Source organism: Lipotes vexillifer, unplaced genomic scaffold, assembly GCF_000442215.2.
Source record: "Lipotes vexillifer unplaced genomic scaffold, Lipotes_vexillifer_v1.1 scaffold2000, whole genome shotgun sequence".
NCBI lineage: Eukaryota > Metazoa > Chordata > Mammalia > Artiodactyla > Lipotidae > Lipotes > Lipotes vexillifer.
The window spans coordinates 574,380-598,801 of record NW_006770731.1 but is presented as its reverse complement, the minus strand read 5'-3'; the positions used below and the strand labels follow the sequence as shown (position 1 = coordinate 598,801).

At 35.8% G+C, this 24,422-nt stretch overlaps 1 protein-coding gene and 1 non-coding gene across 2 annotated transcripts in view; one reads left to right on the top strand and one right to left on the bottom strand.

Moving 5' to 3' along the window:
- The window catches only part of TLK1 (tousled like kinase 1), a 151,880-nt gene that overhangs the window by 23,945 nt on the left and 103,513 nt on the right, over positions 1-24,422 (bottom strand). The window contains exons 11-12 of the mRNA XM_007446344.1: positions 22,575-22,763; positions 7,433-7,499 (exon numbers count right to left, since the gene is read on the bottom strand). Of these exons, the coding sequence (XP_007446406.1) occupies positions 7,433-7,499; positions 22,575-22,763 (256 nt within the window). The remainder of the gene's footprint in view (positions 1-7,432; positions 7,500-22,574; positions 22,764-24,422) is intronic.
- TRNAG-CCC (transfer RNA glycine (anticodon CCC)) lies at positions 17,185-17,257 on the top strand. The gene has a single exon. It is a non-coding gene; the product is annotated as a tRNA-Gly (tRNA).

Here is a 24,422-nt window from a genome sequence, read left to right as displayed (position 1 = left end):
CTAATGGATTTCCTGAAAAAATTAAACATCCTAGTTTAAACTTCTTTAGCAAATCTTTAATGTATGTTACATGTCAGCCCCACAAAAAACCCCTCAATTTCGAAGAGCAGCCTTTCTATAAAGCCAAGACAAGATAGAAAGTATTTTCTGATATATTATTCTCAGCTTGCCTATAATCCATGAGGGCTGGTACAAGAATTCTGTGTGGTATATTATGAAGATGGTGAAAGCAGAGAAAAGCTTATCACTTACAATAGTATATTCAACAGCACCATAACAGCATTAGTCCGTCTGGGAAAACTAGTTCAGAATGAGGTTTCAACAAGTTTAACACCAAATTCATTTAGTAGTATGAACAATCCCTCAAAAGTTAGTATCTCCAGGTCCTCAAATTAAGTTTTAATTTCATTAAATATTTATAATGTCATTCTAAAAGTTTATCACCAGGAGAGTGAAATGTGAAATTAACAAAAGGCACTATTAAAGGCTAACAGAAAGGGCAGTGCAGAAAAAAAATTAAGAAGAAAATTTTTACCGATTTACTTCAAATTTATCCTTATTAAATGTCCTCAAATTTTTCTCCATTATATTCTTTAATATATCTTAAATATGGATATGAGAGACATGAGCCATTGGAAATATGAACCAACCAACAAAAAAACCACGTTGAATGTATAGAGATGGGTTTTGAAACTACTGCCCATAATCCTATTTTTGCTTGAGTATGGTTGTATAGATTGAGGACTAGGGTAGGAGAAGGAGAAGGGACAAATATTATGAAATTCCTAGGGAGGTTTTCTTTCCTAACTATATATATGCTCCCTCCATGCCCATCCTCAATCACTGAGCTGGATATTTCTGAGGGGAGCATACTGCATCTCCCTCAGGTGTGTTTGACTGACTTACTTTAGAACCTTAATGTTTTCCTCTCTCTGCACTTCATTTCCTTCTTTGGGGGGTGGGGGGTTGTTAATCTCTCTTCAAATGCATAAATATATACATCAAAACCCTTAAATGGGAATAAGTGTTAAAATGGACAGGTTTTAATTCTGTCAGTTCCCCCATTCTGTTTAAACAAACCCAATCCTATCTTCTCAGCAGCAAATATATGTAACAGTTCAACTCTCTGGCAAACTTTAAATATTTAGTACACTTCCTGAAAAAGAAATCACAGCTACTGTATTCGGGGGATGAAATTCCTTGATGTTAAAAACACTAGCCAAGGTGCTGACACCAAGGCTTAGCACATACAGGTACAATGCCTTACTACTATACTTTCCTCCAGCTTTCTGCCTCCTTTTAACCTTTTTTCAGAACTTTGGTGGATTCCATATTTTTTTTAAGTATGAAAAGACTTAACTTCCTACACAATAATGAGAAGAACCTAATCTTCTAGACTCTCTCTGTACATATGCATATAAACGGCGTGGAGTTACAGTTCTCGACCAGTGGCCAAGCAATTGTTCTCTCTTTTTTGTGAAACAGTGATCTCTACACTGAACTTACAAACCTGAATAAATTAAACCCTGCTCTAACCAATGGTTAACTTGACTTCTAAGATTCTTTCCAAAATTAAAAAAATTCCATTGCCTATATAACAACTGGATTAATAGCAAACACTACAGAAGTAAAACACATTTTACTGCTAAATTTTCACTTTGGTAAGTGAACAATCATCTACTACCAAGTAAAGATGTATAATTATAAATGGTGGGGAAAAAGCCAGGAATATGTTTGTAGGTTTACAATGAGAGTAGGAAGTAGAGTATACACTGGGAGCTTTCCTATCTAGCTAGTTCCATGTTCTCTCAGCACAGGCAGCTTTCATAAATAGTACTCATTTTTAAATGGAAGCAGTATTAAGCACGAAATGTCAAGTTTAGAATTCCAACACTCTTCTTGGCACTTTTCTTGCCCACACATGCCAAGAAGTCAGGAACCTCATAATATTCTTCATGGGCTTAATGGTGACTTCTTCTAGTACAATATGCATTTTCACTAGGTTTCCACTGAAAACTACTTCCTACACGAGTAGCACCTTGTGTTGTGTTCTAGAGAAACATCATGTACAATGTGGTTGGCTCTGAGAGAAAAATTTCTTGAATATAAAGGTGCACACACAGTTTTAGAGATGAAGCCCTCTAGCATGAATTATTTTCATACTTTTATTTGAAACTAAAGTGACGAGATGCCACATATGCAAACTTATTCTTTGTGGTCATACTAAGGATGTGATAAATCAGATGACAGTGGTATTCTAGAAAGAAAGACCAAAGGAGATATCAAACTTCAAGAATATTTGGGGGTTAATTCACCTAAAACCAATGCCCTGTATCCTCCACTGTTCAAAAGGCTTGCAGACAATCCATTGTCTTCCATTTCAACTAGTTGCATGGTCCACTGTGAAGGAGTGAGAAAAGAGCTGTGTGCTTGTTCTTGACCTGTAAAGATTTCATCATGGAAGATTAATACTGATGCTGCGGCTGCCTGTTACTGGTTGTTTCTCTTTGCAGGTGCCAAAATCGGTCAGAGAACAGGATTTCAGTGGCAGAGTTGTTGCTATACTGTTATCTCTTCAGAACGGAGGCACAAGGAGAGATGAATGCCACATCGCAAGGAGCAAAGGAGAGAGAGAGAAAGAAATGGTGTCAGGTGGCATGTTGGATGCGATTTTTGTTTTAGTAGAGATTGAGATGACTGTAATTGTTTAGCTGATTCCTTTGGTCTGCAAAGATACACTTGTGTTGGTGCTGATGGTTCTTGACTAATCCTGTTTCAATTACAAATTGGTTATGTTTTTCCAATAAAAATTTCTGACACTTATATTCAGGGCTTCTCTCTCTCTCTCTCACACACACACACACACACCCCAAAACACATACATTAAAGCCAACCCCTACAATACTATCTAATATTCCATATTGAGAGGTCAAATCTTCTATATGCATTCTCTCCAACTAATCAAATATTTAAAATCCAGAAGACAAAAAAATTCGAAGACTAGAAAATACGGAGCAACACCTCCACATGTTGTTCACATCACAAACTTGAATAACAGCGGTGGCATGACATAGTTATTGGTCCTAATAACTTTCAAAAATCTTACTTCCTCTTTATTTTGGCATATTATGATTGGTAACTTGTATCTTTTAAATGATAATATGACTACGGAGATAATCTATTACAAGGAAAATGGTTTTCAGGGATTTTTTTAAAAGTTTTTGTGTTAGTTTAGTAACAATTCTTGGAAAGCACATCCACGTAGTTTTCTTCAATTCCAGAATAAAGATCTGAACTATACAAACAATAACCTAGCAGAACTCCTCAAATCACAAAGATAAATGACTTTCCCATAACTAGAATGTATCAAAGACTGGTATCAAAACAGGATCAACCATAAAAAGTAACTGGTATGTGGTTTATTAGTTTCCTTAAATCCAGAGATTCCACATGTGGCACAGGTGCAATGGGATTTTAAATGGGATTTAGTTGCTCTGCCTCAAAGGAACAACTTTTTGAAGACAGGAAATTATTCCCATTGCAACTACAAGCTTTTAATGAGTGATAATTAAGGAAGTTTGTGCATAATTACTAGTAGGAAAAAAGTTATTTTTAAATAAGTTTTAGGAATAATTTGTACAGTCTCCATATACTTTACTATATAGTTCTTTTCTGTTCTATTCAATTAAATCTTTAGCTCTATAAAAGGTAAAATTATACTACAGTGTATTCACACATTTTAACCAAAAAAAAGTGCTTTCCCTGTTGACCTTTAAAAATAAACTTAGAATGAAAAACAATGAAGCAGCTAATAATAAAGAAATATTCTAGTTGATACAACAGTCACTAACAGGATACCCAAGGAAAGTAATATATAAGAGAAAGAAAGTATGTGTGTGTGAAAAACTTAACTGCTCTCCTTTATCTGCAATGAAAATGAAACAGCATGTTTCTGGGGAAAAAAAAAAGAGCAAACATTCACACTACTCTAAGAAACATGCAGAGAAAGCTACAAGTGAGTTAATTCTTCTGAATACAAAAGGATCAATTTGCTATTTATCTACAACTAGAGAACTGTAGGAATAAAGCATAAGGGTACTGACACTGAAATACGAGAAAAAAAAAAGAAATAGGAGTGAGAAAAGGTTCAAGTTTCGCTTTGCCTGTTACTAGCTGTATTAATTTAGACAAAGCAAACAGAGAAGATCTTGGCATTCAAATTTAACATTAATGTTCACTTTAGAATGGTTAAAACTTCAAAGTGAATAAAATGTAATATTATGTAATTCTCCTGAAATGGGAATTTGAATCATGCCTGATTTAGGCAGTGTGGAAATAAAGTGAATTTTGGTGAATGAGTGAGCAATAATTTCACAAACTGATTAATAACTAAAACAATAAATATTAAATAATCCTTGCTATATTAAAAAAAGATGATGCTGCATAATAACTTTCCTAATTTCAAAAGAAAATAAGCTCTTAAGTAAGTTTACATTTACTATTTGGTGGTTACCAGAAATATGTATTTATTTTAGCCATGGACTTACTGCTCAACTCTCATTTGTTACTCTATCACACTAACAGATTCATTGGATTTGGATTTATTATGTTTCTAACCCTACAGAATAGTATAGAATATGAACTGAATTTTATGATTTATTCAATGGTAAATATACTTTCTCATATTTCAGCTTCTCTATTCAATTATTATGATTATCTTTATGAAACACAATGCACATCATAAATTATTTATCTCAGGAAAAAGTAAATAGGCCTTCTAGTCTCCTATGTCCAAATGGTATGGGTTTTGTCAATGATGGACATTTTTTTCCTTTGGTGTCAACAAATTTAATAATTCCATTTAACTTCAATAGTTTTTATTAAAGGGAGACTAAGAGTCACCTTTGCTAATGCAGGAGTATGCTGGGCTCCACATCTAAACCCTAAGCTGATGTAGGTCACATGATTAATTCCTATGCAGGTTACATGGACACCAAATACAGATCAGATCCAGCCTATGGCAGAAGCTATACAGTTACATGTCAGGGCATAGTTCATGTTGGCTTAAGATAGAGGTGATAACATCTTTTAACTCAAGCTTGCTCTCTATGTGTTAAAAGTGTCCAATCTACCTGTGTTTTAGAAAACAAAATGACCTATTTTTAATGCCCTACTTTCCAACTGTGCTTTAGAATGCCAAATAACTTATTTTTAACACATGTAACTGAATGATTATTATTTTTAAATTGTATGACTACTCAAAAATTAATACCTAGTGGTAAGCAGACAACTGCTATTTATTTGCACTCTAAGGTGACACTACTTACTCAATTTTGTTCTCTGTGTGTACCACTAGCCACTTTCTTCATAATGCATTCATTCTCCTCACCCAAAATAGTCTTTCAGAAGAAAATGAGAATTCAAGACATGATAGTATATTTCAGCATTATTTCATCCACTCTCCCAAAATATTCCATGATGGAGATCAAAGAAAAGTAATGTTGTAAATTGGTTAAGAAGAAGAAAAAGTTAGAAATGTAAAACTGCTCAGTAAATTTGATAAAAGCTGAAAAAAAATAAAATAGGAAAAAGATTATGGAGGGGACAATTATTAGAAAGAATGAGTAAATACAAAAAATGGAGAAGTCAAACACTGGGAAAGAAGATAATATGGAGGTCAGAAGAAAAGGTGTAGCAATCTACAACAGCTTACAACTGTTTATATAATATCTAGACATTTAAGTATATGTACCTCACTTACAAAATAGAAGTGTTTCAGAGAAATGAAATATTTTCAATGTACCAGGAAAGCTTTAAAATCAACCAACCACCCACCAACCAAAAATAAAAACAAACCCTCCTCTGAATCCTTTTAAGTGTTTTTGTAATACAAATAGCTGATTCCTAATTTAACTGCTTTACAATTTCAGATTTTATAAGTTTTCATAAAATAAAACATGTAAAATCTCATCATTAGAAAGAGTAACTTGAAATTTACTATTATATGTGAAAATAATAACCCTCCAGTTAATTATATTCTTTAGTATCCCATTACCATGAGAGGCTGGTTAGAAAATAATCGATAAATCTTTATATGGGACATCAAACACAGGTCTCTATGAATTTATTATCAAAATAGCTTAGGTGGGCAGACAAATACTTGTACTAATTATGAACTACAAAATCCCCTCTTCCCTCTGTAGTCCCATTACAACTCCATCGGATACAAAACAGACTGAAGTTGCCTACTTATACTGAAGAGCAAGAGAAATGTCAATAATTACAATAGAATACAAAAACAAAACAGAGCAGAATAAATCATTTTAGAATTTACTGTTCAATTAGTTTAAGTTGAAACTTTTCTGAGCAGGGGAATAGACAGATATGACATAGTAAAGAACACTAACACAAATTACATATATATATATATATATATGTGTGTATATACATATACACACATACATATGTACACAAAATATAATTTTTTTCTTTTCCCTGTAGTTAAATGGCAGGAATCTGAAGCATGGTGATAACATTCCAAAAACAAAAACATCTATAGTGAGATATGGTAGCTGCTGCAAGAATGGGCTTCTCTGACCTACCTTACCCTACCCCAGGGAGATGACTTCATAGATACTATCTTCAATTAGTTCACTAACTCAGGTTTAGCTATTATTCAGCCTATTAAAAAAACGTTAAGTAATGTGACAAGCAGAAAGCAGAATTAAAAAATTGGATCAAAGGCAAAGAATTTTATATCTGTCGGTAACTTCATTTTGAGGGGGAAAATCTACTCTATTATTTAAGTGGTTTGAACTAAAAAACAATGAACTGATTACAATTTCAGAGTTTACAAACAAGTACAAAGCTACACATTATAAAAATTTACTAATAACATAGAACAATGTTTTCCTAAATTATATCACTTCATATTATTACTTATGATCAGGTTCTTCTAAATTTGCCAATGTACATATTTCAATTGAAACATTTAATTGAGCATTCAATATCTTCAAAGTTAAGCCAAAGAAACATGTTTGTTATTAATTTATACTTATTTCAATTTATTATGAAATGGACACAAACAATATGGAATCTTACATTTCATCTTAAAAATGAAGCATTTTTTAACAAAAAGATAGCATCTAACAGAGTCACTGTAAGAACCTGGAGGTCTGGCCAGGAATCATTCCTCCATTACAGGGACATGGTATCATCAGCATCTCAAATGTCTGTAAGTTGCCACAAGGTAAAGGAATCTTATTTTAATATATTCAACATAAAAATGCAACTTTAATGCCCCTCTTTTTTGGTCCCAAGTTTTTAATTTAGGTGCTTTCTCTCTTAAGTTTTGACTTCTTCAATAAGAAACTTATAACACAACTTTCCACAACCTCTGGTAAACTAAAAATCCAGCATATGTTTCACATACCTTTTTGAGATGTCCTAGTCTAAGTTTGAAAATTTCTTCCTGTTCATGATATTCTGCCAAAGTCAACCTGTCAAAATGGAATTGTAATTCTAGATATTAAGATTAACACTTATTATTTCTTATTAACAACCAACAAAAAATAAGATAAAATTAATCAAATGGAAATACTAAAATGTTGACAACTTTCAGCCCCAAATACATAAGCCAAAAGTATTCCTCAGAATACATATTATTGAAGGTATTCTTCAGAATACATCTAATACTTACAGATGGAACAATTGACTGATTCATAAATTCAACAACTTTTTAATGAGTACCACGAATCAAGTGATATTCTAGAATTTAGATCTTAAGGATACAATGAAAAAGACAGTTTCTCCTTACACTCTGGTTTGAACTTACACTCGATAGTGGGGGTAAGAAAGCAGAAGAGAAACAATTTAGTCCAGAAATAAAATAATCCCAAATAACAGTAAGCGTTATGAAGAAAATTAGAAAGGGTGGTGTGATAATGACTGTATTACACTAACTTGCACAGAGTTTTAGGGAGGTAATCTTGATCTAAATATCAAAAAGGACCTAGGGGAGTATGTTCTAGACATAAGTAAAAGCAAGTACAAAGACACTAAGATGGAAACAGGTTGATATATGAGGAGAGGAAAAAATGCAAGTATCAGAACATAGTCAAAGATGTTGTCAGCAAAAGACGTAAAGCAGGGGGGCAGCTTCTGTATGGATTTTTAGGCCAAGCAAAGAATTTCATTTCACTTTAAGAGTGCTGGGAAATCACTACAAAGGGAATCAGTCCAATTTGGGCGCTGGTTTAAAAAAAGAAAGAAACTAAGACATTTTTCCCTTCTCTGCTTCCATGTGCTAGTGAATAAGTGAGATATAGGGATGCTAAAACTATAGTCAAACCATCAAATTATTAATAAATATAAACAGACATAAGACTTGAAAGTACTTTATGGTTGTTTTATTCTTAATTTCAAATATTCCTAAATAAATTTGAAAAATAATTGCAGCTAACCCTTGAACAACAAGGGTTTGAACCATGCAGGTCCACTTTATTAAGATTTTTAAAAATAAATACATATTACACTACTACGTGATCTGTAGCTGGCTGAATCTGTGGATGCGGAACTGCAGACACAGAGGCCAGCTGTAAAGTTATGCGCTCAATTTTCAACTGTGGGAGGGGTGGAGCCCCAACCCTCATGTTGTTCAGGGTTCAACTGTAGTTTAATGTATGTAGAACCATAACAAGACATATACATATTATAACATTTCCTAAGCAAAAATGATTCTGTATCATTAAAGTGAAAGGAAGAGGAAAAAAAACACTCAACAACAAAACAACTTCCATTTCATACACCAATATTGAAAAAATTGCTTTTATCTATCACATTCAAGCCCTTGTTTGTTTACTTATGTGTTCTGGGTGTATTTGGTTAAGCTCCTAACCCAAGTATAACTTATTTACGCTTGGTGCAGGTCCCTCAGCAACATTCAGTATAAACGCTATTTCCCTTTAGCTAGATGCTAATTAAATTTACTAATTCTCAAGAAAGGGTATTCAAATGAAACAATAAAAAACCTCCAAGAAATTCAGTTAGCATTCCATTAGAAATATCTTAAGAATGAAGAAGTAAACATTTAAAATTAAATCTCTCTACCCAGTCTTAGGTTAACACAATCACTAGATTTTATTATACTGAATATAGCTGTATAGTTGCAGCGGCTGCTTAAATTCAGAGAACTAAATGTTGCATTGTGAATGTGAAACATTCATGCAGATGGAATGAAAGAAGAAGGGGGTAAGGTGATATTTTTTAAAAATGAGGTTTGGAAACTAAAATCGATAATATCTCAACTAGCCCAGTAAAGTAAAGCCATAGGAATTTTGGCAAATAGCTTCTGGACTGGCATATATGCCACCAATGGAAATCACCTGTATAAGAATATCATAACTTCCTATTCTTAAAATATGGTTTTAGGCCCACTGGTAGAACATAGGATGGGCTCAGAACTAATTTTTTAAAAATATGTAAATATTCTGTTTGTTTCTATATAGGAATAAAATATAATTCTATACTTTGGTTTTTACTGAGTTAAAGTATAGCTTAATTTAGTATTCATAAATTAAAATTCATATGACTAATATAGTTTCCTAAAATTTTTGATACTGTATTCTACTAAGAAGTTTGGCTATCATGCAAAACTGTACAGCTATGACACACACAGATGGCTGGGAATTTCTGCAATTTGGAGGGAAGATATTTTGCTGTCTTGAGTTGGTAGTAGTTTTCAATAGCTACTTTTCTTCTGAGTTAATAATAAATCAATGTCAATTAACTCCATGATGACTTAGTTTGTTGAATACTGTTTGGTTAATCTTGTAGTATATAATGTAATGCATATTTGCTATTTACTAGCATTTAGCTCCAGTTGTTAATATGTTTGTGCTGTGGTTCAAATATAAATAGTCCACATCCCTATAGCTAAAGCAAATGCACACTAATACTTCACTGAGTTCAAAAGCTTTGACCTCAGAGCATTATTTTATAGGTCTAATCCTAGTATGAAACATACAATTCTCACTACGGGTTAACGGTAACTTTCAGCAGCAGCAGCAGCAGAACTTTGCTATTTCCTTACTGCATTTTGATTACTACTACTATAAAACTTCAAATAAACAGCAAAAAAAAAATGTATATATATATTAATTTCTCTCTGCTTGGTTTTAAAGCATCAATAAGCAGATTTCATAGACAGTATTAAATACTGTCCATTTAAATACTGTCTAAATACTATTAAATATTAAATACTTCTGACTTTCTTGGGCAGTGACTCTTACCATTTTGTGATCATGGATATCTAAAAAATAACCTAGGGACTTCCCTGGTGGTGCAGTGGTTAAGAATCCACCTGCCAATGCAGGGGACACATTCGATCTCTAACTTTCAGCAGCAGCAGCAGCAGAACTTTGCTATTTCCTTACTGCATTTTGATTACTACTACTATAAAACTTCAAATAAACAGCAAAAAAAAAATGTATATATATATTAATTTCTCTCTGCTTGGTTTTAAAGCATCAATAAGCAGATTTCATAGACAGTATTAAATACTGTCCATTTAAATACTGTCTAAATACTATTAAATATTAAATACTTCTGACTTTCTTGGGCAGTGACTCTTACCATTTTGTGATCATGGATATCTAAAAAATAACCTAGGGACTTCCCTGGTGGTGCAGTGGTTAAGAATCCACCTGCCAATGCAGGGGACACAGGTTCGATCTCTCGTCTGGGAAGATCCCACATGCCGCAGAGCAACTAAGCCCGTTTGCCACAACTACTGAGCCTGTGCTCTAGAGCCCCCAAGCCACAACTACTGAGCCCGCGTGCCACAACTACTGAAGCCTGCATGCCTAGAGCCCGTACTCCGCAACAAAAGAAGCCACCACAATGAGAAGCCTGCGCACTGAAACAGAGAGTACCCTCCGCTCACCGCAACTAGAGAAAGCCCGCGCGCAGCAACGAAGACCCAATGCAGCCCAATAAATAAATAAATAAAATTATTAAAAAAATCAGATATGTTTGTATACACCAGCAATTGAACAATCTAAAAAAGATATTAAGAATACAATTCAATTTATAATAGAATCCAAAAGAATAAAATACGTAGGAATAAATTAAACTCAGGAAGTGACTTGCACACTAAGAACTACAAAATACTGCTAAAGAAATGAAAGCATACTAATTAAATGAAAGGACTTCTGTGTTCATGAATTAGAAGACTTACTATTGTCAAGAGGGCAATCCTTCCCCAGAGTGATCCACAGACCCAATGTAATCCTGATCAAAATACACATCACCCATTTTACTAAAATGGGAAAGCTGATTCTTAAATTCATATGGAAATGCAAGGGTGCTCAAACAGACTAAACAATATTGAAAAAGAAAAAGTTAGAGGACTTACACTTCCTATTTCAAAAATTAAAACAAAGTTATATTCATCAGGGCTTCCCTGGTGGCACAATGGTTGAGTGTCCGCCTGCCGATAGGGGACAGGGGTTCGTGTCCCGGTCCGGGAAGATCACACATGCCGTGGAATGGCTAGGCCCGTGAGCCATGGCCGCTGAGCCTGCGCATCCAGAGCGGCCCGTGTACCGCCAAAAAAAAAAAAAAAAAAGTTATATTCATCAAAAGAGTGTGGTACTACCATAAGGATAGACACATACTGTATGATTCTTTTTAATGAAGTATCCAGAAGAGGCAAACAGACATAGAGAAAACAAACAGAGAAAGCAGATAATTTGTTACCAGGAGGATGTAGGGAGGGAGGCATGGGGAGTGATTAATTAATGCGCATTAGGTGTTCTGGGTGAAAAAAATGTTTTGAAACTAAAGGGAGGTTGTGGTTGCATAACATTGTAAACGCACTAAATGCCACTGAACTGTATGTGCTTTTTTTTTTTAAAAAAAAATTTATTTATTTATTTTTTGGCTGTGTTGGGTCTTTGTTGCTGTGTGCGGGCTTTCTCTAGTTTCGGCAAGCAGGGTTACTCTTCATTGCGGTGCACGGGTTTCTCATTGCGGCGGCTTCTCTTGTTGCAGAGCACAGGCTCTAGGGCACACGGACACCGTAGTTGTGGCATGCAGGCTCTACAGTGCAGGCTCAATATTTCTGGCGCACAGGCTTAGCTGCTCTGCGGCATGTGGGATCTTCCCAGACTAGGGCTTGAACCCAGGTCCCCTGTATTGGCAGGCGGATTCTTAACCACTGTGCCACCAGGGAAGTCCCTGTATATGCTTTTAAGTGGCTACTTGTATGTTATGCAAATTTCACCTCAAATTTTTTTTTTTTTTTTTAAGTATCACTGGGGAAAAGAAACAGGGGTGTATGGGAAGGATGAAACTAGTCTGCCTCTGAAAAGCCCAATGTTCACAATAGAATAAAAACTGAATTGAGAACTAACGACTTACACCAAGTCCCAGTGTGGTGTGTAGAGTAATGGCCCCATAAAGATGTCCACATTCTAATCCTTGGACATGTGAGTATGCTAAGTTACACAACAAAGGAGAATTAAAGTAGCAGGTGGAATTAAAGTTGCTAATTAGCTGACTTTAAAATAGGGATTTAGGGACTTCCCTGGTGGTCCAGTGGTTAAGACTTCACCTTCCAATGCAGGAGGTGCGGGTTCAATCCCTGGTTGGGGAGCTAAGATCCCACATGCCTCGTGGCCAAAAAGCCAAAACATAAAACAGAAGCAACATTGTAACAAATTCAATAAAGACTAAAAATGGTCCACATCAAAAAAATCTTTAAATAAATGAAATACGGATTTATTCTGGATTACCCTTTGGGGACGTAATTACAAGAGGCCTTAAGTGCAGAGAGAAAGGCAGACATCTCAGAATCACAGCGACATTAACATGAGAAAGACTTGACTTGCTACTGCTGGCATGCAGATGGAAGGGGATCATGGGCCAAGCAATATGGGCAGGGCCTCTAGAAGCTGGAAACAGCAAGAAAATGTGTTCTCTTCTAGAGTAACACAGCCCTGACAACACCCTGACTTTAGCCCAGGGAGACCCATTTTGCATTTGTGACCTCCAAAACTGTAAGATAATAAATTAGTGTCGTTTGAACTCAGTGAATTTGTGGTAATTTGTTACAGCAGCAGTAGGAAACTACTACAGATCTTGGTACCTGGAAATGGGATGTTCCGATAATAAACACCTAAAAATATGGAAGTGGCTTTGGAATTGGGCAGTGGTCAAGAGGCTAGGAGAATTTTGAGGAGCATGATTTAAAAATAACTTAGGGCTTCCCGGGTGGTGCAGTGGTTGAGAGTCCGCCTGCCGATGCGGGGGACACGGGTTCGTGCCCCGGTCCAGGAGGATCCCACATGCCGCTGAGCGGCTGGGCCCGTGAGCCATGGCCGCTGAGCCTGTGCGTCCGGAGCCTGTGCTCTGCCTAAATTGTCATGAATGGACCGTCAGTAGATAGTAGAGGTGCCACTGGTGAGGACTCAGAAGGAAATGAGAAACATGTTCTGAAAACTGGAGGAATCCTTGTTATTATGAAAGAAAGCTTAGCAAAACTGTATCCTATAGTTATGCAGAAAGCCAAACATGTAAGAAATGAACTTAGGAAATTTCCAAATAGAGTGTTGAAGGTGTGGACTGGTTTCTTCTCACTGTTTATATTAAAATGTAAGAAGAGAGAGGTATAAATCAAACGGAAGAAATGTTCAACCAAAAAACCCCCCAGGATTTAATGTTTTAAGAAATTCTCATCTTATTCAGAGTACAAAATACACCAAAATTGAGACTCATGGTCAAAGCTGCTCTTAAAAAGAAGGATGTAGCTGGACAACCTTTTGCTAATACTCCAGAGAAGTCAGAATATTCATCACATAAACAGTCTTTAAAAAGATGAAGTGGGTGACTCATAGATCCTCTTAGCCTTCTCCGCAAAAGCCAAAAATAGCGATGAAATTATCTAGAAAAGAATCATGGAGGATCCTCTTGTCTAATGGAGTGAATCCTTGTGTCACACATGAAAGATCCACAAGATTCTTGGGAACTTTATACCAGCAGAAACACTACCAGCTTGGATTTTAAGGGACAGAGAGTACAAAATGAAAGGCTGTCAAACACTCAAAACTCTACAACTTAGAAACTGGCTGAAAAAGCTACTCAGCAACAAATACATGCTAACCTTCATGAAAAACACTCAGAGGACAGAAACTTGCAGAGCCACATGCTACAGAAAAATTATTACCTTGAAACCAGAGTTTGCCTGGATGGATTTCGAAACTGCTTGGGATCAGTGACACCTTTAATATTTTTCTGTTTGAACGGAAAATGTCTCTATTAACCTATGCCTGTCCCCATCACTGTATTTTGGGAAGAGATAACTTGTTTCTTGAGGTTCACAGATTAAGAGGAATTGTTCTCAGCATGGATTATACACAGAGTCTCACTCATAACTGATTTAGATAATGAGATTTAGAATGTTTAAATTAATGAGATTTAGATAAGATTTTTAGATGTGGAATGAAGGCTGTAATGAGGTTGAGATTTTGCAGATAGGATAAATGGATTTTGCACGTGGGAAAGATGTGCATCTTGGGTCAGAGGGCAGATTGTGTAGGTAGAATAATGACTTTCCAAAAATGCCACATCCTAATCCTCGGGACTTGTGAATATGTTTAAAGGCCAAGGATTCAATGGGATTAATATTGCTAATTAGCTGACCTTAAAATAAGGTGACTATGATGGATAATACAGCTATGAGTACACAGTGTAAAGAAAAAAAATTTTTATCTGAAGGAAGCTGGGAGAAGGCACAGAAGAGGTAACATCTGAGCCTGGTTAAACAGGAGCAGCAGAAAAGAAGCCAGGAGGAAGAAAGAGGGCACCCAGGGGCATGGTGACCCAGAAGCACAGCATGTAGACATGCAAGCAAAAAGAAAAGCCAATGTATACTGTAGATTAAAGAAGTTATCTTCTACTGTTTGCTAAGAGTTTAAAGACAAATCAATGCTGAATTTTATATATTTTGGCATCTATTAAGATGATCATATAATCTTTTTCTTTATGTAGAAAATTACATTAATTTTTCTTATATTAAACCAACCTAGCATACCTGAAATAAATCAAACTTGGTCTTGATAAATCATCATTTTTATATATTATCTGTTGGGTTGCTAATATTTTATTTAATATTTTTGAATTTACTTTAAACATTTTATTTACTTTAAAATTTATTTATTTTTGGCTGCATTGGGTCTTTGCTGCTGTGTGCGGGCTTTCTCCAGTTGCAACGAGTGGGGGCTACTCTCCGTTGTGGTGCACGGGCTCCTCACTGCAGTGGCTTCTCTTGTGGCGGAGCAAAGGCTCTAGGCACATGGGCTTCAGCAGTTGTGGCTCACGGGCTCAGTAGTTGTGGCTCGTGGCCTCTAGAGCAGAGGCTCAGTAGTTGTGGTGCACGAGCTTAGTTGCTCCACAGCATGTGGGATCTTCCCCGACCAGGGATCGAATCCGTGTCCCCTGCACTGGCAGGTGGATTCTTAACCACTGCACCACCAGGGAAGTCCTGCATTTACTTTTATAAGCGATATTAGACTATAACTTTCCTTCCTTGTACAGTCTTTCTTGAATTTTGAGAAGACTGTGCTGGCCTACATAAAATAAGTTGTAAGTGTTTCTGCCTTAGCTGCTCTTCAAAAGTTTTTAAAAGATTAGCACTATTTCTTCCTTAAATGGTTGGTAGAATTCATAGATGAAGTCCTCTATACCTGGAGTTTTCTATGATCAAAGATTTTAATTACAGGTTAGATTTCTTTAACAGTTACAGAACTATTTGTTTCTTCTAGTGTCAATTTTGTTAAGTTGTATCCTTCTAGAAATTTATCCATTTCACAAAAATTTTAAATTTAAGTCATTTATAAATTGTTTCCAATTTTATTAGTCCCCCTCACCCACAAAAAAAGCCCACACACCCTTTTTGGATTGGCTGATTCTCTATATTGTATGTTTGTTTCCTGTATCAAAATTTCTGCTCTTTTCTTTCTTCTCCTTCTGTGGTTAATTCTGCTCATCTTCTAACTTACTGAAATAGATGTTCAGTTTATAAAGTTTTAGTCTTCTTTTCCTATATACATATATAAGGCCATAAATTTCCCTCTAGATATTGTTTCAGATTTATCTCACAAATTTTTGCTATGTAGCACTTTCACTATCATTCATCTAAAAATATCTTCTCATTTCCATTGAGACTTTTGCACTATCTTTTTTGTTTCTGATTTCTAGTTTAATTCCACCATGGTCAGAGAACATATTCCACCTGATTCCAATCCTTTAAGTTTCACCCATGAGTTCTACCGAACATTTAAGGAAGAAACAATGTCAGTCTTACATAAACTCTTTCAATCCTTTGAAATTTGCTGAGGCCTGCTTTATGACCCAACATGGTCAATTTTTATAAAAGTCCACATTTAAAAAGAAGATACATTTTGCAAATGTTAGGAGGCTACATGTTCATTAGGTCAAGTCTGTCAATCCCACTGAATTTTTCTATACCCACACTATACGTTCTGTTTTATCTACTTGTTCTATTACTAAGACATGTGTGTGTTGAAATCTCCCATTATAATCTGTGGATCTGTCCATATCTCCTAAAAGTACTGTCAATTTTTTATTTGTCTTGAGGGTATGTTACTATGCACACAAATTTAGAATTATTGTATGTTCCTAGTGATTTTAAACTTTTATAGTTATGAAACAATCACCTTATTTCCTGTAATATTTTTTGCTTTAAATTTTACTTACTGTGTCTGATAAAATACAGCTTTCTGTCAGTTGGTATTTGCCTAGAATGTTTTCTTTCTTAACTTTTATTTCTAATATATTTTTTCCCCCTTTGGCTGCTTTTGAGAATTTCTCTTTGCCTTGATTTTCTGAAATTTCATTATCATGTGTCACATTATCATGTGAGTATTTCTTTATATTCATCCTACTTGGAATTCTCTGGCCTTCATGAATCTATAGACTGATCTTGCTCATCTGTTTTAAAATATGCTCAGTTATCTAATCTCTAAACATTGCTTTTGCTCCATTCAAGATTGTCTTTCTACAGAGTCAGCTGACTTGTCAACAGTAATAATTTAAGTCAGAAGACAGTAAAATAATATCTTCAAATAACTACCAACCTAAAATTCTAAAACCAGTAAAGGTACTTCCCTGGTGGTCCAGTTGGTAAGACTCTGCACTCCCAATGTAGGGGGCCCAGGTTCAATCCCTGGTCAGGGAACTAGATCCTGCATGCATGCCGCAACTTGAGTTCGCATGCCACAGCTGAGAGTCTGCATGTCGCAACTAAGAGTCCCCATGCTGCAACTAAAGATCCTGCATGCCCCAACTAAGACCCGGTGCAGCCAAAATAAATGAATTTTTTAAATAAATAAATAAATAAAACTAGTAAAAATATTTCAAGAATGAAGGCAAAATAGTTATTTTCAGACCAACAAAAACTGAAAGACATCACTACCAACAGACCCACATTAAAAGAAAATTTCTAAAGGGTATTCTTAGGCAAAAAGATCTTACTCGAGGTAAAATTAGAGATGTAGGATAAATGAAGAACAAAACAGTGATAAATACATAGGTAAAGTTTAGATGAACACTGACTATACAAGACAATGTCTTTAGGTAGGGGTGTGTGTGTATATTTATGTATGTATATAAACACAACATACTTCTAATACAGAAAAAGAAACAAAAACTAAGCAATCCAAGAAAAGGTAAGAAAAAAGGAACAAAGGACAGAGACTAGGCAGGATAAATAGAAAGCATGAGAAGAAAGATGAGATTTAAGCCCTAATAAATAAGTAAATACATGAAATTAAAATGGATTAAATTCACCAATGAAAGATTTTTTCAGACAGGATTTTTTTTTTTTTTTTTTTTTTTGTGGTACGCGGGCCTCTCACTGTTGTGGCCTCTCCCGTTGCGGAGCACAGGCTCCGGACGCGCAGGCTCAGCGGCCATGGCTCACGGGCCCAGCCGCTCCGTGGCACGTGGGATCTTCCCGGACCAGGGCACAAACCCGTATCCCCTGCATCGGCAGGCGGACTCTCAACCACTGCGCCACCAGGGAAGCCCCAGACAGGATTTTTAAAACATCAATTACACATTTGTAAAAACCCAGAGAATATACAACACCAAAAGTAAATCCCAATGCACACTACACTTTGGGTGTCAATGCTGTGTCAACGTAGGGTCATCAATGGTAACACGTGTAACACTCTAGTGCAGGATATGTTGATCGCAGGAGAGGTTGTACACGTGTGGGGACAGCAGGTATGTGGAAACCATACTTTCTGCTCAATTTCATTGTAAACTAAAACTGCTCTGAAAATACATCTTATTACTTAAAAAATGTCAGTTATGTTAATTACCAGAAACAAGCAATCAAATAACAACTTCATGCTATATAAAATATAATCTTGAGTTAAAATTTAAGCTTTAAATGAGAAAAGAGTGACCTCTAAAACTTCACTCATATAAAATATAAGGTAAAATATTATTGTTTACTTTGCAATCATCCTCTGTGAAACACAAAATATACAGATAAAATCAAAACAATTTAAAACATATTTAACATGAAGTCAAAATCTTGATTAACATGTATTAATAATATACAATTCAAGCAAGGATCACTCAGACATTATCCACAGCTAATACTAGGTGTGCAAATTATTTACTCTGAATAGTAAGTCTCTGTGACTAAAATGAGAAATTACTACCTAAAAAACTTGACTGAATCTTGCTGGTAGTTAAAAATTAGTTAAGAGCCAGGAACCATGCAAGTATTTTAAAAGCATCACCTCATATCATCCTTTCAACATTATGATGTAGGTACTTTCACAAGGAAATGGAGGCTCTAAGAAGTAAAACAGCTTACCAAAAAACAACCTGGAAGAGTCAGGGCTGGATTCCATATCTGTCTGACTACAGAGCTTAAAATGCTAACCACTACGTAATAGTGACTTTATTTTCTATATTAATTTCTTGATAGAAAAATAATGGGAAATTCATGATCTCTATTCTAATAACTATGCTAGATGTTCTGCACAAACAGGGATTCAAAAGAATTTTTCAGAAGACAGTTGCAAAGTATGGCTGCTAAAATCAAATATATGAATCAAAATGCTTCTGTGGCTTTTTTCCCTATTTAAATCTATATTTGTATAAGGATGCAATCTAACTGCCATGTAGTATTACTTCATTTGGCACTCCAGGAACAGACAGCAGTGTAAGTTTGAAGTCAACATATGTAATAAAATGGGATGGCAATGAGACAAGTCTACGACTAATAAACAATAGTTAGGGCTGTTAGCACCCTAGAAGACAAGTCGGAAGCAAAACACCTGTGGCAAACTAGACAAAATGGCCTTCTGATAAGGAGAAAGTGAAATTCAACCAAATGCTTATGTACTGTAATTTAGTATTTACTGACCACTTTCCATATGCCAGGAACTGGACTAGATATAGGGAGTATAGAGATGAAATAGTGAGATAAATGTTACAATATTGACAGGCATGTACAAAAGGCACCTAACTTGAGGGGAAATGGGAAAGAAACTGGGAAGAAAAAAGGTCAAAGAGGATTTCCTATTGGAATTGGCACTGGAGGCAAGACTTTAATGATAAATGGAAAATGAGACAGGTAAAGAAAGGCAAGGAACAAGATGTACAAAAGCACAGAAACAAGAAAGTATAGTCCATTTAGATAGAGACCTGAGTTTAATATAGGATGCATAGGGCAGACATTGGAGAATGAGAGAAAAAAGAAGGCCTATAAAGGGTTTTCATGAGAGTGAATTTTATCTTGAAGGCCAGTGAAGGAGGTTAAACATGAAAATGACATGATGAGATATGTAACAAACAGTAATTTAAGTTTTAAAAAACAAAGAGAGATGCGGTCCTATAGTAAGATAGTGGTAATAAAAACTGACAGATACAAAAATGTTATGGAAATAGACACAGAGAACAAGGGAAAGGCAAACATCTAAGATGTTTCTAGTGTCATTAACTGAGTGAATGATGATGCTGTGACTGAATACACAGAGGGCACTATGGCAATACCTCAAAGTGATAATTAACTCCTATCCTTCAAGGATCAAGGAAAAGCTCTCAAGAGGAGGAAATATCTAGCATGGGATTTTAAAGATGAGCAGAGATTAAGACAATGGGTTCGAGTTTAAAACTTGGTGGTGTACATATATACACTAATGTGTCTAAAATAGATAGCTAATAAAAACCTGTTGTAAAAAAACCCAGAACAAACAAACTAAGTGGTGAGTGGGAGGCACTGGTCAATGCCAAAAGATGAGGCTAGAGAGGTCAGAAGCTGCCAAGTCAGAAGTGCTTTTTGGATGATATCACTCAAGCAATGGAGAGCTATGTTAGGTTTACAAGGAAGAAAAAGGACCATATTTTTATTTTGGAAAAAGAGATTCTGACAAGTTGAAAATGGATTCAAGGCCTACACCAAACCTGAAAGGTGATGGGGTGGGTAGGGGTGGAGAGAGAGAACCCAAGTAAGAGGCGGCAGGGGACGCATTTGAGCTCTAGAAGATTGGATATCTACAGGGATGGAGTTAAGCTAACACACACTTTCTCCTGTATAATTGCTCATCTACCCATCTACCCTGTTTAAAGCAACAAATTTACTAATTTATGAAAAGTAAATTGTTTGTTGTCGCTTTTTAATATCAAGAGCCAAAGGATTTAATTCCAACTTACAACAACCCCTCCAAAAATTAGGAAAGGCTTAAGGAAGTACGTTTTAGACTTCAAAATATAAGATTATCATCACCTGTTTATTAATGGAAAATAAAATTAAAATGGATTAAGAAAAATAAATGGAATCTTGATCAAAAAGCTATGAGTGACAACCAGAATTCTGGCATGTGGAACTGTGAGGATGGTGGTACCATGTACTAATTGAAAAAACACGGGAGGTGGCAAGGGGTGTGCGTGTGTGTGCGTGTGTGTGTGTGTGTGTGTGTGTGTGTGTGTGGTGTCTGTGTGGAGAGAAAAAAGAGAGAAAAAGGGGGTGTCGGGGGGACTGAAATGGGAACGATAAACACAGTTTTTATTTTGTGTGTTTAGTAAATACAGTTTTGAACAGGCTGCATTAAAGGCTCTCGTGAGGCATTTAAGTACCAATATCAACTAAGCAAGGATATGACATTCAAGATTGAGATACAAACATTTGATGATACTCAAGAGAGAAACGTGGGCTGGAGACAGAAGTCTGGATGTCAGCAGGATATACATGCTAACTGAAACCCTAGGAGTAGCTAATACTCAAGGAGAATACATAGAGTAAGAAGTAAGATGGCCTAGGACAGATTCTTAAAATCCTACATTTTACAAATTGGTAAGGTAAATGATGTCCGAAGAAGAGACTGAGAAGATGTAGCCAGATGAGTAAAAATGAAAGTTAGGAGAACAGTTTATTTCAAAAACGAAGGCAAGAAAGAGCCTTTTGGGAAAAAGTCAACAATATCCAATGCTGCCAAGTTAAAGACTCAAATGTCTATGGTATTTAGCATCAAGGAGATAATCTTTAAACGAACAATTTCAGTTAAGAAAGGAGTGATTTGGAAAGTGAGGCAGAAGAGACTGCAAGCACAGGCAAGTCTTTCAAGGAAACCTAGTTATAAAGATGACAGAATATGGAGACTGGAGGGATTTAAACTGAGGGAGAATTGTTTTGTTTTGTTTTGTTTTCCGAAAGGAAGGAACCAGTAGAGAGCAAAAGGCTGAAGATGTAAAATAAAGGAGGTATCAATAGAAGAGGTCCCTGATATAGCAGGGGATGGGCTTCAAAGCACAGATGAAACATTATTTCTCAACAAAGGAGAAACATATTAAATATAAAACGGAGGGTGTGTGTATGTGTTTTCTACTCACATAAACTTATATAAGGTCTTATAGAACAGAAAAATTATATAAATCAGGTTGCATCTATATACTGAAATTCTAACAATGCTGTTTTCTGTGGGACGGGATCAAGGTCTGTACTGTTTCATTATGTTCTTTCATATTTTCTGAATTTCCTATGATAAACACATAACAATTATTTTTAAATGTCTTTGACTTTTGAATTATGAAAAGTAATTCATCATTAAAGCAGAAAACCTAGAAAACAAAGAGAAGCAGAAAGGGGAAAAACAATACCTATAACCTCTGAATGAACTGCTTTCATAGGTTGAGATTACTTAATGTTCTCTCAGAAAAAGGAACACTAATAGGAATGTTCAATTGGAATAATCAATACTGATAACTAACTCTATCATTCAGACATGGAAGAAAAAGTGGATTCCAGCCTCTTCTTAGCTACCTAAGTCTTCATTTTAAAAGAGGATTAGTAAATCTCCACATAGGTAGAATTCAGATTGGGGGCTTATTATTATTTTAGAAGTAAATTTTTTCAATACTGCCTTCCTTCCTGGCCATAGTGATTTTTACTACTTACTTAAAAATAACATCCATTACTAACATTCATGCTCACTGGCAACAATTTAAAAAAAGGAAAATTAAAAATGCAGGCTTACAGTTGTGGTAAATTTGGTCTAACAAAGGGATCATTTTCTGCTCCATTGACTGCTTTGTTTTTCCTTTGTTTTGGTTCAGAATTGGTAGAGGGTGCCTGAGAATTATTAGCTGTGGGAGGTTTGCGTTTGGCTAGAAGTTTCCTTTGCCTTTCAATATCTTCCCTTTGCTGATTCACCCATTCTTGTTGCCTGCATAAAAATAAACGTAAAAGAAAATTAACCTTCCATTACTTTTCACAGTTAAAACATGAAAATACATTAGTTAAACATGAAAAATCATATAATATAAATTTGTAACCTTATGGTCCCACCCTTGTGAACCAACACTTTCGCACTGTCCACGTCTCATCTGAAACATTCATTTCTGAATAAGGTCTTCCCTAAACCCCCTGAACTAGAAAAAGATGTGTTGCCACATATAATTTCATAGTACCTTGTAGCTCCCCACCTCCTCCTTTCTAACAAATATTCCTACAGACACTTGATCAGAATGTGTCTGGTTAGACTAAATCACTCCATGAGAATAGAGACCACAACTATTTTATACCCTAGTGCCCAGCACAGTGACTGGCACATACTAGGCATTCAATAAATATTTGTTGAATAAAATAAATGAGCTATTAAAAAAAAAAGAACAGAGTTAAAGAGTAGGTTTTATACATGCATCTCTAATTACTTACTGTTTAAAGAAAAACTTACAAAAGACAAATGTGAATTTAATAGAGTGTTATTTTCTAAATGTATCTCTGTCAAATTTTGGGAATGGGTAGGTGATATTTTGAAATGAAACAAAAATTGACCTCAGAAATTTAGGATAAAGAAAGAATTTTGACACTTTAAAGAGAAAATAGCAAGAAAAATTTACATGGCTTTGAAAAATGGGCAATTAATATAAGTAAAAATATTACTGCTTCCAACTGAAGCTTTTAAAAACCATCCCATCATACAACACCTTAAGCTTGTTCTAATATAATTATGTTCCCTCTTAGGTCACCTCACCACACTAGGAAAAAATTTAAGACTCTACATGGTGGTGATACTCAGATTTAGAACAAGTCAAATATTTCAATTCCTTGCTCCCCCGCCCCTATTCAAAGCAGAACTAGAGAACTACTCTGCTGACAAAGAATTGGTTTTACATACATTTCCTTGTCCTATGGTTCTAGCCAGGTAGTAGCAGAACATGGTAGGAGGGAAAGAATCAAGAATCACCTAGGTAAAAGAGTAAAACGGTGGAGAAAAATCTCAAGAATAGCAAAGTTAGAATAAGACTTTAATCCAGTTTTCTCCTTGAAGTGGTTATAAATAATTTCAATTTATTTAAAAATTAATTTTAGGGCTTCCCTGGTGGCGCAGTGGTTGAGAGTCCGCCTGCCGATGCAGGGGACGCGGGTTCGTGCCCCGGTCCGGGAGGATCCCACATGCCGCGGAGGAGCTGGGCCCGTGGGCCGTGGCTGCTGGGCCTGCGCGTCTGGAGCCTGTGCTCCGCAGCGGGAGAGGCCGCAGCAGTGAGAGGCCCGCGTACCGCAAAAAACAACAAAAAACAAAACAAAACAAAAAAAATTAATTTTAAAGCTAGTTTCAGGTACAATCAAGATGTTATTAATGAAAATAAACAGCAATAACCTACTGAAATAATGAAAGGAAAGAATTACTGGATGGATATATATCTAATCCCTGATTATTCAGTAATGACCTACATTTTAGAGATTATTAATATAATACTACTGGGCTTCCCTGGTGGCGCAGCGGTTAAGAGTCCTCCTGCCAATGCAGGGGACACGGGTTCGTGCCCCGGTCCAGGAAGATCCCACATGCCACGGAGCGGCTGGGCCCGTGAGCCATGGC